At 43.6% G+C, this 17,625-nt stretch overlaps 1 protein-coding gene across 25 annotated transcripts in view; it reads right to left on the bottom strand.

Annotated features, from left to right (window-relative positions):
• APBB2 (amyloid beta precursor protein binding family B member 2) overlaps positions 1–17,625 on the bottom strand; it is a 172,263-nt gene that overhangs the window by 4,170 nt on the left and 150,468 nt on the right. For 10 of the 25 annotated variants that reach the window (XM_040556981.1, XM_040556971.1, XM_040556969.1 and 7 more), the window contains 5 exons: positions 5,545–5,659; positions 2,853–2,940; positions 1,719–1,802; positions 1,124–1,239; positions 208–387 (listed from right to left, as the gene is read on the bottom strand). In XM_040556981.1, the coding sequence (XP_040412915.1) occupies positions 208–387; positions 1,124–1,239; positions 1,719–1,802; positions 2,853–2,940; positions 5,545–5,659 (583 nt within the window). Of the gene's footprint in view, positions 1–207; positions 388–1,123; positions 1,240–1,718; positions 1,803–2,852; positions 2,941–3,823; positions 3,928–5,544; positions 5,660–14,911; positions 14,918–17,625 lie in introns of those variants that run through there. The other 15 variants (XM_040556963.1, XM_040556966.1, XM_040556979.1 and 12 more) reach the window with 4 other exon arrangements.

The raw sequence follows: 17,625 nt of genomic DNA, 5'->3' as shown, positions 1-17,625 counted from the left end.
CAGGCGTTGAAGAAACATCGGTGGAGGTAAGGTGTTAAAGGGGCATTGCTCACTAAATTGACATTTCAAACTCATTAAATAGATCAGAATCCCAATGTGTGTGTTCTTTCTACCTCAGAAAATTAATAGAATTGCAAATTTGGAAATACATTTATTGAGCTAGTAGAAAATCTAAGTACTGTTAGGTGCCTTTTCAAGGTCACTTACCATACAAGCAGCCTGAACAGCTTCTGATACGTTGCCTGCATTTGGCTCACACCAAAAAACATGGCACTCAAAATGCTGGTTTCCTGTATCCATAATGAAGGCAAATGTGTGAACATCCTTGCCTACTCCCATGAAGGACAGGAACCGTACACGACACTCCACCATGATTTCCTCTTCATTCTGGTTATGAATGAAATGACTGTGCGTTACTATGGGATATTCTACAGAACTTTACTTCCAACTTTAGGTTGAAAAAATGGGGAGGGAACACTGATGGAGTTCCTTTTATCTGTCTACGTATACCCAGTGTCCAAAGGCCTGTGCTGGATCTCCCCTTCTTGGCTATCAGCAGAGCACAAGGGCTTTGAGCGTCAGCACGGAGCACCTTGTGCATTTTAAGTACTGCAAGTTTAAAACTGATGTGGCAATTTCGTGAAGAATGTATGGCTATTGTGACTTCAAAGACATTCCCTTATCACTGGTGTGTAGAAATGTTGCTTTAGGACCTCATCAACAGATGTAGATAAAAGGACAGGATGTGAAACAAATTGTAGTATTACCTTTGACTTCCATACCAAGAATAAAGAATAAAGTAGGATTGCTACTTAGGGCTTACCCTGCAATATTTTAGGCTCAAAACTTCTAAAGAGGATAACACTGAGTTTGTTTTAAGTATCTAATGAATACTTATATTTCTGAGGATATGCTTGGAATGGTAAATAAAGCCAAAGCTGACACAAGCAGTAACAGCCTCTATAAAACAGAGATGTGTGCAGACTCACAGCCCTGGAAAGAAATAAAATGCAAAACAAGCAAATGAATTCTAGTAAAAACAAATACTTTCTTCTAGAGCTTATATGTTCCTGGTTTTCAACACTCATGTTAAATATGTTTTAAATAAGACAGTCTGCCTTACTCTTTCGTTGATGACTGTGACAGTAGCGTCAGCAACATTCATGGTAACTGGCATCCAGTCCTCCCTGCTAGAGGAAGCCATCAGACTTTCAATAGCACTGTTCAGAGTATCCATCCCTGAAACAGAAGAAAATGTGTGTAAGTGAACAATAACAATTTTATTTGCACATAGTAGTACAGAAAGCACATTGTTTTGGAATCATTAAAAAAAATTTGATGATGGGTTGTGAAGTTAGTTTTCTTCATCTGCAAAAGCAAAACAGGTGCCTCTGGCTTAGAAAAAAATGGGATAGCATCATGTTTAGCTGCTGCACCACTTCACTTCTCCAAAGCCCTTCTCATTAGTAGGAGAGCTCATATTCAGAGAAAGCAGTAGAAAGAAAATGCTTTCTTAGCAGCTCCCAAAATACCCTGGTTGCAAAACACACATTTATGTGAAGCATTGAACACTAGATGTCTTCACGTCTGGCTGTTATGACTGAAGTTCAAGAATTGCTACCCTTTGAAAATCATACATTTACACTTGGAGAGACAGAATCCAGCCCTGAGAGTTTATGGGAGTTACCTTTGAAGTCAGAAGTAACAGTGGTACATACCCACAGGTTTAGCTACAGGCAGCATGCCCAGGTACTGGACGTGGAACTTCTGCACCAGTTCTGTCTTTGGTGTTGGGAAATCTACTACATGGAAACAAAGATTTCTGTTTATCACTACTCACAGCTGGGAAAAAGACTTTTATTTCATCAATAGCATAAAACAGTTTACCAAGTCATTATACTCTGAAGGTATTGTATTGATTAAAACAAATCTACACTTCCTCTGACAAGAATAATGCCAAATAATTTCTAAGCGAATTAGAATGTTGCATCGTCCAATTCTTTACTTCAATTCTTCTTCATCTACACTAAAAATAGGGTCACATTATATTGCTGACATATTAAAAAACACACAGAGAATATAAATGAATGCACCTCTGAGACATACAGACACGAGTTTCACTGCATAACCATATAAAGTCTGGAAACTGTTTTAACCATCCCTGTTAATGTATTAAACACAGGCTACAAGTAATCAATACTTCTGTCTGAGCAGAAAATTACACAAGTTGATGGATTAAGAGTAAGGCATTTAGTGTGAACTGGTGGATCTAAAAGCATGTATTTTCCTGCAAGCTAACACATAGTACATTTGTTCTCATGGAATACTTTCAAAACAGCAGCTATCCAGCTACAACTAACAAAGGCATGCAAAGGCAACTTTCTTTTACCACGCAGTAGAGTGTGCAGAAGACCCTTAGGTTGGATGACAACCCACTTGCACCTCTTGCCTTGGAAGTTGCTAAAATTGATGATAAAACCTAGGGGGAGGAGTCCTACAGCTCTTCTGAATCCATGTGATTAACTGGAGCATAGTCTGCTTTTAGGGCATATTTGGCCGGTTTGTGCAGTCTATAGCCAAGAGTGTTTTGATGCGAGCAGGATATACATGCAAGTAGCCACAAGTAAGATTTTGTGTTTGCAAAACTCATATTTTGGAATGCACAAGCTGTTATGACTGCATTACTATAAACACGACCAAGAATTAGAAATGTCTAATACAATACCAGCTTACCAGATAGAGTAGTTAAGACAGGATTACACTCTCCATGCATTTTGGTCAAAAGCAGCAGCAGAAATGAAACATATCTAAAATAGCACAATCCCAAGGATTTGAGCTGTAATATATAGTACCTTGCAGAGGAACATCAAGGGTGACGTTACTCCTCTCTTGTACTGAGCTGCAAGCCATAGCTTTCGCATTCTTCCGTTCAGCCATAATCTGAATAAGACAGTGATAACATGACATTTTTTTCAAAAATGTAGTACAGTAGTAACTCCAGGCATAACTTTACTCCTATTCCAGAAATTACTCCCTCATTCCAGAAATTAGTCAGGAGTTACATAACTAAACAGGTTATACTTTGTAAAGAACTTTAATTTGCTGCCAGTTTATTCACCATTCTTCATCTACATCAAGAGCTTAAGAGACGCCCGAGCCTAAGTGAGAGACAAATGGAAGAGGAAAAAAAAACATAGCCATTTTTATCAACAGAAAAATTGCAGGGAGGAGTAACAGAGCAAGAAATATAAATATTTAATGTACAAAGAAGTGTGTTCATTATTTATGTTCCTCTCTGATCTATCTTCTGCTACGTGTCATTTTTTCCTCCATTTTTATGTTTCTTCTGGACTTAAAAATCCCATGCAAAATGCAACATGTTCCTCCCCAAAATGTGTACTACTAGCACTAGATGAAAACACTTCAAAATAGGCACTTTGGACGATTATTTCCTAAAAACGTATGACTGAGGAGGGACCCAGGGAAGCTAAGGGAGTTTTTCCAAAGCTCATGTATGAAACATTTTATCTGCTTCTTTACACTGATGACTATTAATTGCAATTAAGCTGTAGAGATAACTAGTGTTCCAGCAGATGACACTTGGTCTGAAGATACTTCTGGCAAATTTCTTTTTTTTTTTTTTTTTTTTTTTTTCCTTCTAGGTTTCATATTTGGAAGTATTTTCTGTTACAGGGACATATGACAGTACTCCCCACGAGGACGAAAAATGATACGCACTAGCTTAGGGATAAGCCCTGACTCAGCAAAGAGGTCCAGTGTGCCAGAGAGCACGTGCCAAGTGCTTGCTGAATCAGGATTCTACCTATTGCTGAACTACGAAGGAACAGGCTCTGCCCAACAGCACAATCCTATTGCATTCCGTGTTACACTTAGCTACAGCTGAAAACGCTCAGTTGCTCTCTGATCCCAAATTATTGCTGAGAGCTTTATGTCACAATTACACACGTGACAGCTCTGCTGCCCCGCTGACAGCACAGTCAGATACCCCTGTGTATAGCCGCCGTGGCATTTCCCAGCTGCTGTGCTGACTGGATAGAAGCAGCTGTGGCAGGGCCCACGTAGCGCTTCTTTCCCTGCTAGACTCGCTAGAAACACCTGCGAGAACCGAGAGCTGGAGAAGGACGAGGGACACAGCAGGTCCAGGCTTCCCCAGGCTCAGCCCCTGCAGCTCCCTGCCAGATCTGAGCATGTCCCCAGGCAGCTTCACACACCAGCAGGACGACCTTCTGCTGCTGCCTCGGGCAAACCCTGCTGCCCGGAAGGTCACGGTAATATACACAGTGTAAATTTGCACTTTGTTGGTGTGAAACATCACAGATTCTGTAGCCATGTCTGCAGCGTTGCAAAAATTAAAACTTTTTAGACTATACAGCTGGCTACAGGGAGGAACTTGACACCCCTGACCTTCATTCACTAATGCGAAGACAAAATGTAAAAAGCAAACAAGCACAGGCATAAAATAAATCAGCAGAATTTTAAAACCCAAGGGTTTAATAATGAGTTTTTCTGGAAGAGCCGTGACTCATGAGCAGGACAAGTTACACAGGGAGAACTGATCGTGTTCTTCTGTCCCCACTGTCCCCTCTTCCTCTGGTGCAATCTGACATGTTTTAAGGAAGAACAAAATGAGCAGCGTAATATTTTTAAAAAAGCAAATATAGCCTCAAGTTCACCACAGCTCAATAATAGAATTTAAAATAGTTTCAAGCAGTCTGGTATAAGTTTCTTGCTATAAAGCCTTTCAAACAGATTTTCCTGCTGTAAAGGATGTGCTGCCCTAACACTGCATGAAATGACCGTACAGAGGACACTCGTGAGCTGACCATTCAAGAAAACCAAAATTAGTAACCAGGGAATGGTGGCAGATATGTAACGTGAAATGACTGAAGAGCACAGTCCTCTCCAGTACTACAGACAGTACTACTACAGGAACCAAGATCCTTCATTTATTTGTAACTACAGTAGCTTAGCTCCCTCCTTCTCACTGATTTTTATTTTTTTTTAATTCACAGAATCATTTAGGTTGGAAGAGACCTCCAAGATCACCTAGCCCAACCTACGACCTAACACTACCAAGTCCTCCACTAAACCGTATCACTAAGCTCTACATCTAAACGTCTACATCTACATCTAAGCTCTAACTGAGCAGCATCATGTTAGCAACTGTTTTCATGCTTGAAGAATACCATTCAAACAAGGTCTGATATGAAGTTTCATATCACCATTTCTCATTCACTGAAACTGCATGTTCTTTTTCCATTTTGAACCTACATCTTTTATTACTCAAGAACATTTTCAGTCTGTATACACATTTGTCAAATCAAAAGCAAATATTACCCTCAGCTCCAAATGCTCACCCTTCCACTACTCCCATTCGTGTCCTTTCCTTTAGAAATTCTCTACACCATTTCCTATTGCCAGAGATAAAAACTAAACCAACAGTGCGTAAGATCACTGATCATACATGTATTATGCTCAGGGACCTCTCAACAGACTAATGCAGTTGACTTTAAATCCACTTGCCTTTGAACAGATTTCGTGTAAACTTGTGGCGATGGCTTTTGCTGGTGTGTCACATCGAAACACATGACATTTCAGAATTCTTGTGTCTTTGTCTCTTGCCACATAAGCAAAGTCTCTGCACAGACAAAACAAATTAACACGTTAGAAACAGTAGTACCTGCAAAACATTAAGTCCTGCTTTAATTTAACGAGTGTTACGTCTCAGCTGCCAGAGAATAAAGCATGCCTTAGAGAAAGCAGATATACAAAATTAATAAATTGCATACCCCTAAAACATGGGTAAGGTTTGATGCTTAACCTATATAATTAAAGAGCTCATTACAGTTTCATAACACTGGCAATTTATTGAACTTACAACCTGTAATTCCAACTGCATTTGTAAATACATAGAAAAATTTACTCAGATATTTTATTGAAGACAAAGGAGAGGAGAGTTGCAGAATAAGACAAAAAAGAAAACACACGAAGCTCTTAAATGATAGAAAAGCTGAGAAACAGCATACAGCATTCTAGGTAGAGAACAATGTATTTCACAGGACTGTATAAAGTGTTTAAAATATGCAGATAATAATTAGAGATCTGGTTGCATAAGGGAGATGTGAACCTGCTGAGCTTTGCTCACACTATAATTGGCCTAAATTTCTGACCTTATTTTTTCAAAAGTTAAATAAGGATGCCCTACAAAAGAGATTTTTCGCACTGTACCAACCAGTCACCACAACATGGTATAGCTGTCTAGCATGGGGGACGGAAATGCCAGGAGTATGCTTACTTGTTCTCAGGCTGTTTAAGAGTTTGAGCTCTTATCAAGTCAAAGGGTGAGCATGGTATAAAGAAAGCATCAGGGTTTTATGATACATTCCAATTTTTTGGCTACCAAGTTCAGGGCTGCCCCTGCTCTGAGAGCCCATCGCCATGGCCCCGTGTTACTTATTTGCCTTCATGACCCTCCTAGGCCAAAGACATCCATTAACCCCTTCACAGGGGGGTGCCTGAAGCTGGGTCCGCAGCATGGGAAGGCATGCAAGCCAGGCAAAGCCAGGCTTCTTCCCAACACTTCTTGCTATCTAGCCATCTTTGTTCCGTACCAGACACTGCACTCCCTGGTTTTGCAGCTCTGCCTTTTCATGTCCTCTGAGCAGCCACCACCCCATCCTACTTTGTGACCCTCGTGCTGTCTGCAGATTTCTTTGGGACTTGGCCTCTCTAGCAGAGTGATGGTGAGTAGCTAACTGGAATTAAACCTGGCCAGGGAAGCTGGAGCCCCCAGCAGCCTGTTACACCCGAAGCCTCTTTTCACTGCATTTCCTCTTTACATATAACCAATTGCCAGCAATACCCTAACTGGTGAAGAAATAGGAAGGATATCCCATGTGGACAAAAAGAAACATAATGTCCCTTCCCTCCTAAACCGTGTGATTTGTATATAGGAATATTTCAGACTTTAGTAAAGTTTGTAGATATCCCTAGCAGGGTTCAACTCAGCATGAATTGCCGATTTCTTCATTCCCTCTAGAAGCTAATTGAGTTGAAGATGTTTGTCCTGAAGTAATCAGGGAAAACCAGAGACTGTGGTTTAGTCCAGTGTAATAGTCCCAGAAGGTGCTGTCTATTAAGGAGGATGCCTGGAGCTTTCCTAGCTCCAGCCTCACGCTTGACTACCTCAGCCACAACCCGCAAGAGCCTCCCAGCACCTTCTTCCCTTGCACTGCACTGCAAGCTCACTGAGGCACTGAGTGTCCTGGAAAACAATGATGCTTCTTTGCTTCTCTGCACGTGTGCCAAGCCTTGCTTTAAAAGGGTTTCTTTCCTCCCCTTAAAAGGGTTTCCTTTCCTAGCTGGATGGTTCAAAAGCAAAACGAAGATTCCCAGCTGGACTCACGTGCACGACAAACTTGCTGGCAGTGACCATCGCTGCAGGCTAACGAAGATGCACAGACTGGCAGCCTGCTGCACACACCTCACTGCTGCAACAAGCTTATTCTTTCAGAGGACAGATGTAACAGCTGAAACCAGTGTTCACATTAACTTAAATAGCACTGAAAGTCATCTGCGGTACCATTAGTTACACGGCTATTTATTACCATTTACGAGCATTAACCTCAAATCAGTAATATTCCTTCGAGGACACGTAAATCAGTGATTTATGTGTTCCTTTACAAGATGATCCCAGGAGAAGCAGCCTGTGTTGTTTCGCTGAGTTGCTCGTGCTGTGCAACCCACTTAAAGAAGCAGCAACCTGCCCAGCCCCCGGAGCACTGTGCGGTACCAGGATCAGACAAAGCCATCACCTCTGACAGGCCGCACAAATGCCGAAGATAACTCGCACCTTCTGGTAGCCCGAAAGCCATCAGAAACACATCATTATTGAAAAACAAGATGGGACAAAGCTACCAAAGCAAGTCACGGGGGCTTGGAAGACGTAATGCATTGCCAGCAACTCAAGTTTTAACAGCCTCAGAAACTGACTGTGACTGCCACAACCAACTACCCAGCTCAGCAGCAGGACACCAGGCCAGGCAGGGCTCTGCCGCTGTGCCACCCAGCCCCTGGTGGGTTTTGCAGACCAGCCCCCACAGCCACATGAAATCTCACCCCGCAGACGGTTTCTCTGAGGCCCAGGATCAGCTGTGAGGATTTCAGGCCTTAAGGGAGTCTGTAAAGTAACACTACATGCATTTAGCCAGCACCTCACCTCCCAGTGAAACGCTCCAAGCACTGCAGAGGTAAAAATGAGCTGAACGATGAAAACGGTGTTAAAGACTGAGTTCTGTCAGGATCAAAGACAAGATTTCGGTCATGAAGGAACAACAATCACAGCTGTGCCCTGGAAGTGGGAAACACCTTAGGTGAGAGTATTTTCAACAGGCTTTTAAAGGGAGAGGCAGGGACTGGAGGCAGCCCGCTGAGCCTCACTTCTCTCACAAGCATAAATTCAGTTTTCAGACCAAAGGAGAGCGGTGTGGAAGGAAGACAGCACTGGCACTTAATGAGCATGCCTGCTTTTCAGGGAGAGAACCAGAGGTGGCATTTCTTTGTCCCTGCAGGCCTAACTGCAGCCAAGGGACCAAACTGCCACACGCATGGTGAGAGCAAGGCGAGGGGGCCTGGCTACGCACGTGCTGCCTGCAGCGGGACACGCTGGGTGACAAGGAGGCTCACCTCCCTCTCTGATCCTGTTGTCCCTGTGACAGAAGGATGACAGCAGTCCTGAGGGGAGCTCGCCAAAGGGCAAATACTGCCCACAAAAATGCTCTTTTTAGTCAAAACACAATGCTTTCATTTTCTGACAGAGCTGGTAGCAACCCCAGGTCACCTAACACTCCCCACCACGGACTTCTTGAAGAAGTGTTAATGCCTCTCCGATCTTTGGCCTGGGAAGCCCCCTAAGCTGTGAGAAACATCTTTTCTTTGTCCTGCGAAATCCCGCTCACACTCTGTCAACCTGAAGAAGTGCGAAAAGCAGCACTTCCCGATGTGGATACTGCCGGTGGGTGCCGGGATGGAGCTGCCAGGAGGGCGCTGACCCCCCCCCCCCGGCTCAGGAAACGCGGCCTCCACACAAACACTTCTCACAAGCATCTCCCGACTCCGGCGTTTGGTCCTGCTGCTTCTGTAAATATTTCTGTGTGTAACAGCATGAATGTGCAAACAAGGCGGTATGAAATTACAGCACCATTAGGGCAGCAAGTGAACCACCAGCTAGTACATCAATTTTGACTGAGCTAATAAAGCCTGCAGAGCGGTGTTTCAGGCGCACACGCCAGTGTTTCACTTTAAGTACCTGAACAGCTTGAACAAAGTAAATCAGCTAATTACATATGGTAATTGTGAATATGCATAAATCTTTAGATGATCAGGGCCCACGTCTGTAAATCTGCTGAGACAGAGGAGGAAATTTGAGTTCCTCAAAACCGGCGGTAGTGCATCATCCACAGCCCTGCCAGCACCATCTGCTTTCAAGTCATCGATCAAAATTAGCTAGCAAGCCACCCTCTTCCATTTTGACAGCATGCAAACAATACTTCTGATTTCCTTAATTCCTGAAGTCACCCCGATGCCACACTCCCAGGAGCACCCCCCCAGGGCAGGCCAGCAGCAGGCACCTGGAGAAGGCTGCACAGGCTGGTGGCTCCTCCATCCCCAGCAGCAGCCTTGCTTCAGGCATTTCTGTGTGCAGGGAGAACAAAGCTCTCCTGGCAAACGGCATGGCTCTGAGCACTCTGCAGTATCTGTCCCAGCATCATCGGAAACAGAATAAAACTTGGGAAAAGCCTTGTTTTCCCTACATAGGGCCAGAAGGCAACCAACAGCTTGTCCAAAGCCTTGAGTACCAAGCAAGCCCTAAGACTGCTCTCTGATACTTCTTTCGCTTCAGATCCCTTCTGGGTCGCTTACTCTGTAAGCCTTCATTCGAGGGCAGCTCACTTGAAGCTGATTAACATTTAAGTGAGATTTATGTGCAACCAGCCCCTTTGATAATGAAGAAGTGCCAAGTAACATGTTTGTAATAGAAATTTATGGAAAAGGGCAAATGCCTCCTCTTACCATTCTCCTGCCTTTACACCTTGCTAGGAGAACAAGAAAAAGAAGAAAATGAAAAGCCTTTATAAAACCCGTTGCTCGATACAGATTACAGCACAGGAATACAGCAATAGATCACATCTCATCCAGCTGGAGTCTTACCCATCTCAAAAGGATGCGTGCGCATGTGAAATTTGCAGATTTGAACCACAGCTCCTGGTAAAAGTCCCTTCATATCAGCAAGGAGAACAACAAGGGAGTTTAATGGGAGAATAGTGTATTTCATTGCAGCAAAAAGTTCTATATTTACTGAAAGTTCACAACACAAACACACTAGCTCTGTTGGTACAGGATTATAGAGAAGGGGACTGCATAGATTGGATTATGTTTTAATCATTTGCAAGTGTAGAACAAGATCCACCGGTATCTTTCAGGATATAGGAACTGGGTGTATATCAGTACTCTGGAAAAAAAGCCAGAAAACCAGAAAAGTAGGTGAGAAATTTATTTTGCTGCACAAGTGGGTAAGACTGGCTCTGCTGAACAGTTAAAAAATACAGCAGAAATTTCTTATTTTTTCATAGAGTGCAGTGCTACCGAGAGACATTTTAAAAAGCAGTTTAGAGAATTGCAGGGGCAATGTAAGGTGCTAAGTAGAAATGAATTTCATTTTTATTTGCTCTTTTAACCTCCTTAATTGTTGAATGTCTACAGTAATTGACTGAAACTTAGATAGCCATACCTATTTAACACCTGGCTAGGCATCACTTAGATGCTTAACCCTGGATGAATATCATCACATTAAATGTGATTTATGCTAATGCTGTCCTGTCTGAGTAGCAGTCACGGCCATTTGCCACTATTAGGCTGAAGTCCTAGGAGACATCCCAATTAAGTACAGCCTGAAAGAGCAGCACATCCTCCATTACCTTCTCACTATAAATTTACTTTTCCAAAGGTGTGTAGAACTGCATTAACCCACTTTTTTTTGTTTAATAATAACAATAAAAAAGCTAAGAGCCTAGTCTTGAACCCTGAAATAAGGAAATTTTTACTTTTATCAATCAAAATTGAATTGCGTCTATTTTAAACAACTGCGTTAAAATGATACCCATGCAAAAAATGTAAATTGCTTTGCAGATTTATGTATTGTAACAAGAATCCTCAAAGCAGAAAATGATATCCTCTGGGCTTGGCTTAAAATTGATTCCAATTCACCCAAAAGAGCCTACAGAAAATGACTGTTGATTTCTATGTCCCGGTGTGCACCACACACGCGCCCATGAGTGTGGGGCCACAAAGCACAAGACCATGCTCGTTAGGTTTTTCTGTGACACACAAATATTCTAGTATCACAAACAGCAGAGACGTTGAGGTGCAAGCAGCTGTGCAGCAATATATATGACAACAACTAGAAGGCTTCTGGATTAACGCTTTAAATCTTTTCCCGAGACTGCTGTTTCACATAGGATGAAGGGAAATGATTTATAACTGAAACGAAGTGTGGGATGCTGCTCAGGCCAGTTGTTTTTAGCGGGCTCACATCAAGTAGTTTGCAATGTCGGGGAGAAAAATCCAAAGGCAAGAAACCAGAACTAGATGAAACAACATTGACACAAGCTGCAAAATCTCTTTGTAGAAGATTTACTGAGGACCTTTCAACTTCCATTTCACCTACCAGACATCAGACACTGAATGAGACCATTGCTTTCCTTCCACTCCCTTCAAAGGAAACTCATAACCCTCTTCACCAAGTAATTATATCATCTACTGTGGAATGAAATCCTGCGTGAGAAGGAAGAAAAAACCCCACTCACGAGTCTTCTCCTTCCCATTTCCACCAGACAGTCTCTGTGCATTTAACCACATATATTCCTCTCCCCTCAATGACTAGAGTTGGAAAAATTGTGGGACAGGAGGAATTTTCCCAAAGTTCCTGATAGTTGCTGGCAATCCTAAAAATGTACAAAAGCCTTGCAATTTCTCTTCACTCCAACAACTCCAGCCTACAGAGCTCCTGTGCCTGTTTGGCTGCTCCCCAGTTGCAACCCAGTATGGCAAGCTTCTCCACCATTACGTGCCCTGGGCATTCATTTCTGGCCTAGGTAGTTAAGCAAGCAGAGACTTCTAGGAGACTTCTTATTTCAATCCTCACACAACTTGAAGAAAGAAAAAAGAAAAAGAAGGGTTTCCTTGAAGCAAAACATCAGTTCTGCACTTATTAAATTCTCCTCAAAGGGTCTGGCGCTGACAGAGTGTAGCTTGTTTTTCTAATTCATGCATAAAATGTGTAGTGCAAATTATCCCCTGCTGGAAGGCTGAGTTTGCTTCGTTCCTTGATAACGTCACTTGCCAGCTCTTGAAGAGGAGCCGTGGCTACTTTGTGCGATACTCAGAGGCTTTCATCTGGCAGACCTAAAACACAGCCTGCCAGTTACTCTTTGATGTCTTATCGTTGCCACCGTTCTGCGCCCTTCCAAGTTAGTTTGTTAAAACCCCATGGAGCCGATATACGTCTGATACCCAGCTCGGCCCTCTGGAGCCCAGTTCTTCAAGCCTGAAAGCATTTGCACGACTTTCAGTTTTCTTTCCGGCACGTTGATCCTCACAAAGCTGCAGAAGAAGCCCCGAGACGTGTTCCCACATCTCCAGGCTGGCTGCCACCTCCTCTTGGACAGGGCTCCCCTCAGACTTGCTGCCACTGCCTCCCCAGCCAGAGGATGGCTCTGAGATGTTACAAACCCTTCCCATTTTACTACCAAGGGCTGCAGAGGACCACAGATTTACATATACAGAGCCATGCCAAGGTGCGGCGTTATATATGAGCTCTCCAGATCCCTCTGCTGTGCCGACACAGGAGCAGCAATACACCTCGTAGAGCCAAGATTCATGTTCCATGCTGGTCTTCCTTCCCAACCTCACCTCACAATCATACAGCTGAAGCACTACTTTCATGAGCAAGGCGAGAAGGATTGCCTATCAGCCGTGGTCACCACCAGGACCACCCTGGAGACTCCATCTCGTAGTGCTGGCAGTGTGCTGGTGAGAGCAAGCCCCGGGGTGCCAAGCACCTCCACCAGAGCATGCAGGACCCCCATACCACATGCCTGCAGGTGGCCACCAGACTGCCACATTGGGCTCGGGGGGCAGGTGGGGCTCACAGCTGCTCTCCAGCTGCTGGATAACAGGGCAGGCCGAAAAGTCAAGCAGCAGCTCAGGCATCACTTGGTTTTTAAAACGAACGTAAATGAAGACAGAACTTCAGGGACAGATCCCATGAAAACCAGTGGAGACAATGACCACTGACACTGTATTTTATTTTTCAAGGTGATTTTTTTTAATTGCTTCACAGCGTTTATGAAATATGCTTGGGCAGGGGGCTGCCTTCTGACCCTGCGCAGCGTGACTCTCAAGGAAAGCACACAAATGAGGAAGCTTGTCAAGCCCGCTGCAGTTGCTGCTTCTCTTTTGTAGCAACACAAACTGTTGGTTTAACTCCTCGGGATGGCCAGTCTATCATATTTCATGAATGCTGTATTTCCTTAAAATAGACGAATGTGTTGTTATGCCTATGAACCACTTAACAGCCTTTTTGCAATTGATCCTGTAAATTTGATTTCAACAAATTAGTACTTAGATATTTTTGACAATGCTTCCGTCTTCCAGATCTAATTGGAAGATGTAGGCCTCTGTTTACAGGGAATATTTAACGATTTAATAAAGAAATACATCAAGTTGAGATGCTCAAAGCACTGCTGCGCATTTAAGTGAAGACAGCAGACTACACCAGAGCAGTTTATCTCTCCACTGAGAATCGTTTTATAAGCAATGCTCGCTGGTTCTCCCCTGCTCTTTGTTATGCAGACAGAGAACAGAGCAGTCATGCACAGACACTACGCACGAATCCGCTTGCAGCACATTTCTGCCAGTGTTCGTCCGGGAGGATCATCGCTTCCCACACGCATGAAATCTACATTAGATTGCAAAGCCATCATCAAGAAAGTTCAAACATTTCCCTAGGCCAATGCTGCCTAAAGAACTGATTAAAAACCAGCCAAGCCCGGAAAGCGTCCTCTTTATATTCCACAAAGCAAACCTGAGCAACTGCTTGCATCTCTAAACCACTCTTCCTCCACCCAGTCCCGGCATCAAGTCTTAGCAATTTAGAAGAGCAAACAAACCCACATCTCATCCGTGGGATACGATTCCATCAGCAGGAGACTTTGGCGTGGCTGCAGCCCTTGTGCTGCAAAGCACGGGACTACAATGCCTCGCTGTGTGCGCTCCCACACACGGGAAGCATTGTCCAGGATCCCAAACGGTCCCTTTGTACGTCCAAACAAACCAAACGTACCGGTGAGAACTTTTCGTCCTGCTCTAAGGACAAGCGACCGACCCAGCTGCATCCGAAACGAATGCAAAAAATGGGAACTAAGTATCAACATTTCCAGCTGCCACTACAATTAGCTCTTATAACCCCTTGCTCTTAACATCACACTTTTTATTTTTTTAAATGAAGGATGGTATTATAATATAGCTTTTCTGTATTTCAGATTACAGAGAACAACAATATCTACACCAAAAGCCAACATCAAAGCCCACTGTATTGCATGACTTTAAACTGTGCTAATACTTGAGGGTTTGGGTCCTGGAAAAGAAAGAAACAGTCAATTCAACTCGACAGTACAGTTAATAGCAAGCTGAAAAGGTGACAGACACGTGAATTCACCTCGCTGAAGTTTAGCTTCTGTACGACAGCGTTCACAAGCAAACTGATACAAGCACTGTTTGGTGCATGCCAGGAGGATAAACAGAGAATAACGGGAAAATGAAAACCATTTACCTCTCTCTGAATCCGGGAAAGCATGAAGAAAGAGAAAGAGCAAGTTAGAAAGCACTCACGCAGACAGATCTCCAGCATACGATGAGACAGGGTAGCTGTAAAGTGCTGTACATTTCATATTCACCACTTGTTTGTAGCACAGCGTATCCAAGTGTCCTGCAACTATTTCCTTCCAACACTTATTTTGGTCGAATCCTGTTGCTCTGAAGTTCGTATTTTTGGAAACATGCCGTGAAGCCAACAGGCATCAGCTGAATTTAGAGAGGCAGCACAGACATATCAACACTGGGAGGTAATGAAGCTTAAAATACCACACACAAATAGGGGAAGTAGTACGCGGTAAGCAAAAATGGACAGACAAAGTGCACGAACCCTCCTTCTTCTAAAATAACTCTACTTAAAGAAGACACTGACAAAACAAACAATTTTTCAGGCTCTGAAAACCTTACAGTTGTTTAAACTGAAGGAGTATATAGATCTGCATGAGTACTTTGAATGCCTTTTCCACAAGCTCATGCTCTGCAGTCGCTTGGACTGCTCCGGAAGGCGCACCCTGCAGAAGTTGCAGCCTGGGGAACCACCTCGCACAGGCACTGAGCTGACGGTAGAAGCACAAAATCCCTGCACACCTTCATACCCGAGGCACCACAGCAGACACCAACTCTTTGCACACCCCCTTCCTGAAGGCGGGCAGGACAGGGACGGGCTTCCCTGGCTGGGGCTGCAGCCCCTTGGCTGGGACACGGCTCCCCAGCAGCCTGCAGATGGGGCAAGAAAAGGCACAGGACCTTGTACTTCCAGGGGTGCCACGTGCAGAAAGCAGGTGGTTTCACCTGACATTTCCACAAAGCAGTAAGTGCACCGGGAAGCTGGGTGGGTTGCTGCCTGCTTCTCCCCACCTCTCCTTGAGAACAGGACAGAGCTTCCTGCAACGCACAGTGCCACTACGCAGATAACAGCCATTGTGGAGACGGGAGCTGCTTTCTGCTCCTTCAAACGCTAGGGAAACACAGGCTGAGAAGCCATATTTGGCAGAGCACAACCGTGTATCCAGCTTTCCAACAGGTCCTTGCAAACAGTCTCCATTTGCTATGCGGTCCGGTCCTCCGCCCCCATGCACCACAGACCTCAGGTCTCTTAAGGATTCATCTCCAGCGACCATCTGAGCAAGACTCACACACAGCACAAAAACTGTGGGACTCTACTTCACCCTAGTTAGTTCTGCCTCTGAGAAACGAGTAGTGGAGTGGAAAAGTCACCCTGTCTACTTAAGGGTGGGATTAAAGACAGAACACTCTGAAGGGAAGGGATCCAATTCCCATTAGACATCTCACTTTAGCAAGCTTCTGCAGCTTACACGCGTTGATCTGTTGCTTAGAAATGGCTTAGCGAGTAGATCTGGAATAAACATAGGCTTTCTAAGCCAGGTTTTAAGTAAATGTGCATATGGTTAACGAATGCGCCCATCCAACATGGGAGTGCAAGCACACATGGGTGCATATGTCCAGAGCGAGAGGTTTAATTGCTGGATATGACTCCATGAGCCTTCTGCAAAACTAGCTGTGGCACTTATATAATGTTTAAAGGAACTGTTGGATTTTAAAATTTTAAAAATTTTAAAAAGACAAGAAACACCCTTTAAATGTCATAGCCTGGAATATAAAACTTCAGGCTTACCAGAAACGCACAAAAGTCTGCTTCAGCTATGACTCTTGAGATGAGCTAGTGACAATACCTATGCAAAAAGGACCTCTACAGATCCTATCTTCTACACCTGGCAAATCTCAAACTATAAAGCATGAAGTTCTACAAAGATTTCATATTCATGCCTTAGAAACATAGCACACACGCATACATGTCCTTTAAAGTTGATGTTTTATATCTTAAATGAAGCATTCAGTACATCTGAGTACTCAAGCGTAGTTTATCCTTCTTGTTTTTGCCTAAAGAAGGAATCCATTTTACCAATGTAGTACCTAGATTGTTTGGGAAAAACAGATACACTCACTCCAGAACAAAATTCGTTAAAAAACAAGCAAACAAAAAGCTTGACTGGTGCAGTTCCTAACGCTCGACCTTAAGAACTGTTGAAAATCTAGATGTTATGATTCTTACCCTCCCTCACTTAAGTTTATTTCCATTATTTTACTCATTTCTGCCATCACAATGGCAAACATAGGTACCTGATAGAAGTAACATCCTTGGCAAAAGGATTATTGCTTGGATCATAAACATTTTTACCAGGACAGCACAGCAATATCTACAAATCCTAGTACGTTAACTCTCTCCCAAGTTTTCTTCAAACACTTTTGTAGTATTTTTATTTTGGCACTACTTGAGCACGTGCATTTTAAAAGCTGATCAAACTTGTCACACACTGCACAAACTCCAACATATCTCAGCAAACACTCCAAATGTAGGGATGGTCCTTCAGAGACTGCTGCCAAGTGTCAGTGATGATGCAGGGGCGAGCCAAGCTATAATGCAAACCAGAACTGTGACACAGCAAGCAAATGGCCAATGTGAGCTAGGACTATTCACAAAAATAGTGTGTGAAAGTATGCACAAAAAAGAAAGTGTACCTAAGAACTCCTCAGCCTCTTTTAACATACCCCACCCTTTTCTTTTTTAAGGCAAAGGGCAAAGACCACCTTGCCCCTCTCCCCTGGCACCTTGGCTGCCACACTCTTGTTGCCAAAGCGCAGGGTCCATAG

This window comes from Cygnus olor, chromosome 4 (assembly GCF_009769625.2).
Source record: "Cygnus olor isolate bCygOlo1 chromosome 4, bCygOlo1.pri.v2, whole genome shotgun sequence".
Taxonomy (NCBI): domain Eukaryota; kingdom Metazoa; phylum Chordata; class Aves; order Anseriformes; family Anatidae; genus Cygnus; species Cygnus olor.
Note: the sequence above shows the minus strand (reverse complement) of the source record. Positions and strands in the feature narration are given on the sequence as shown.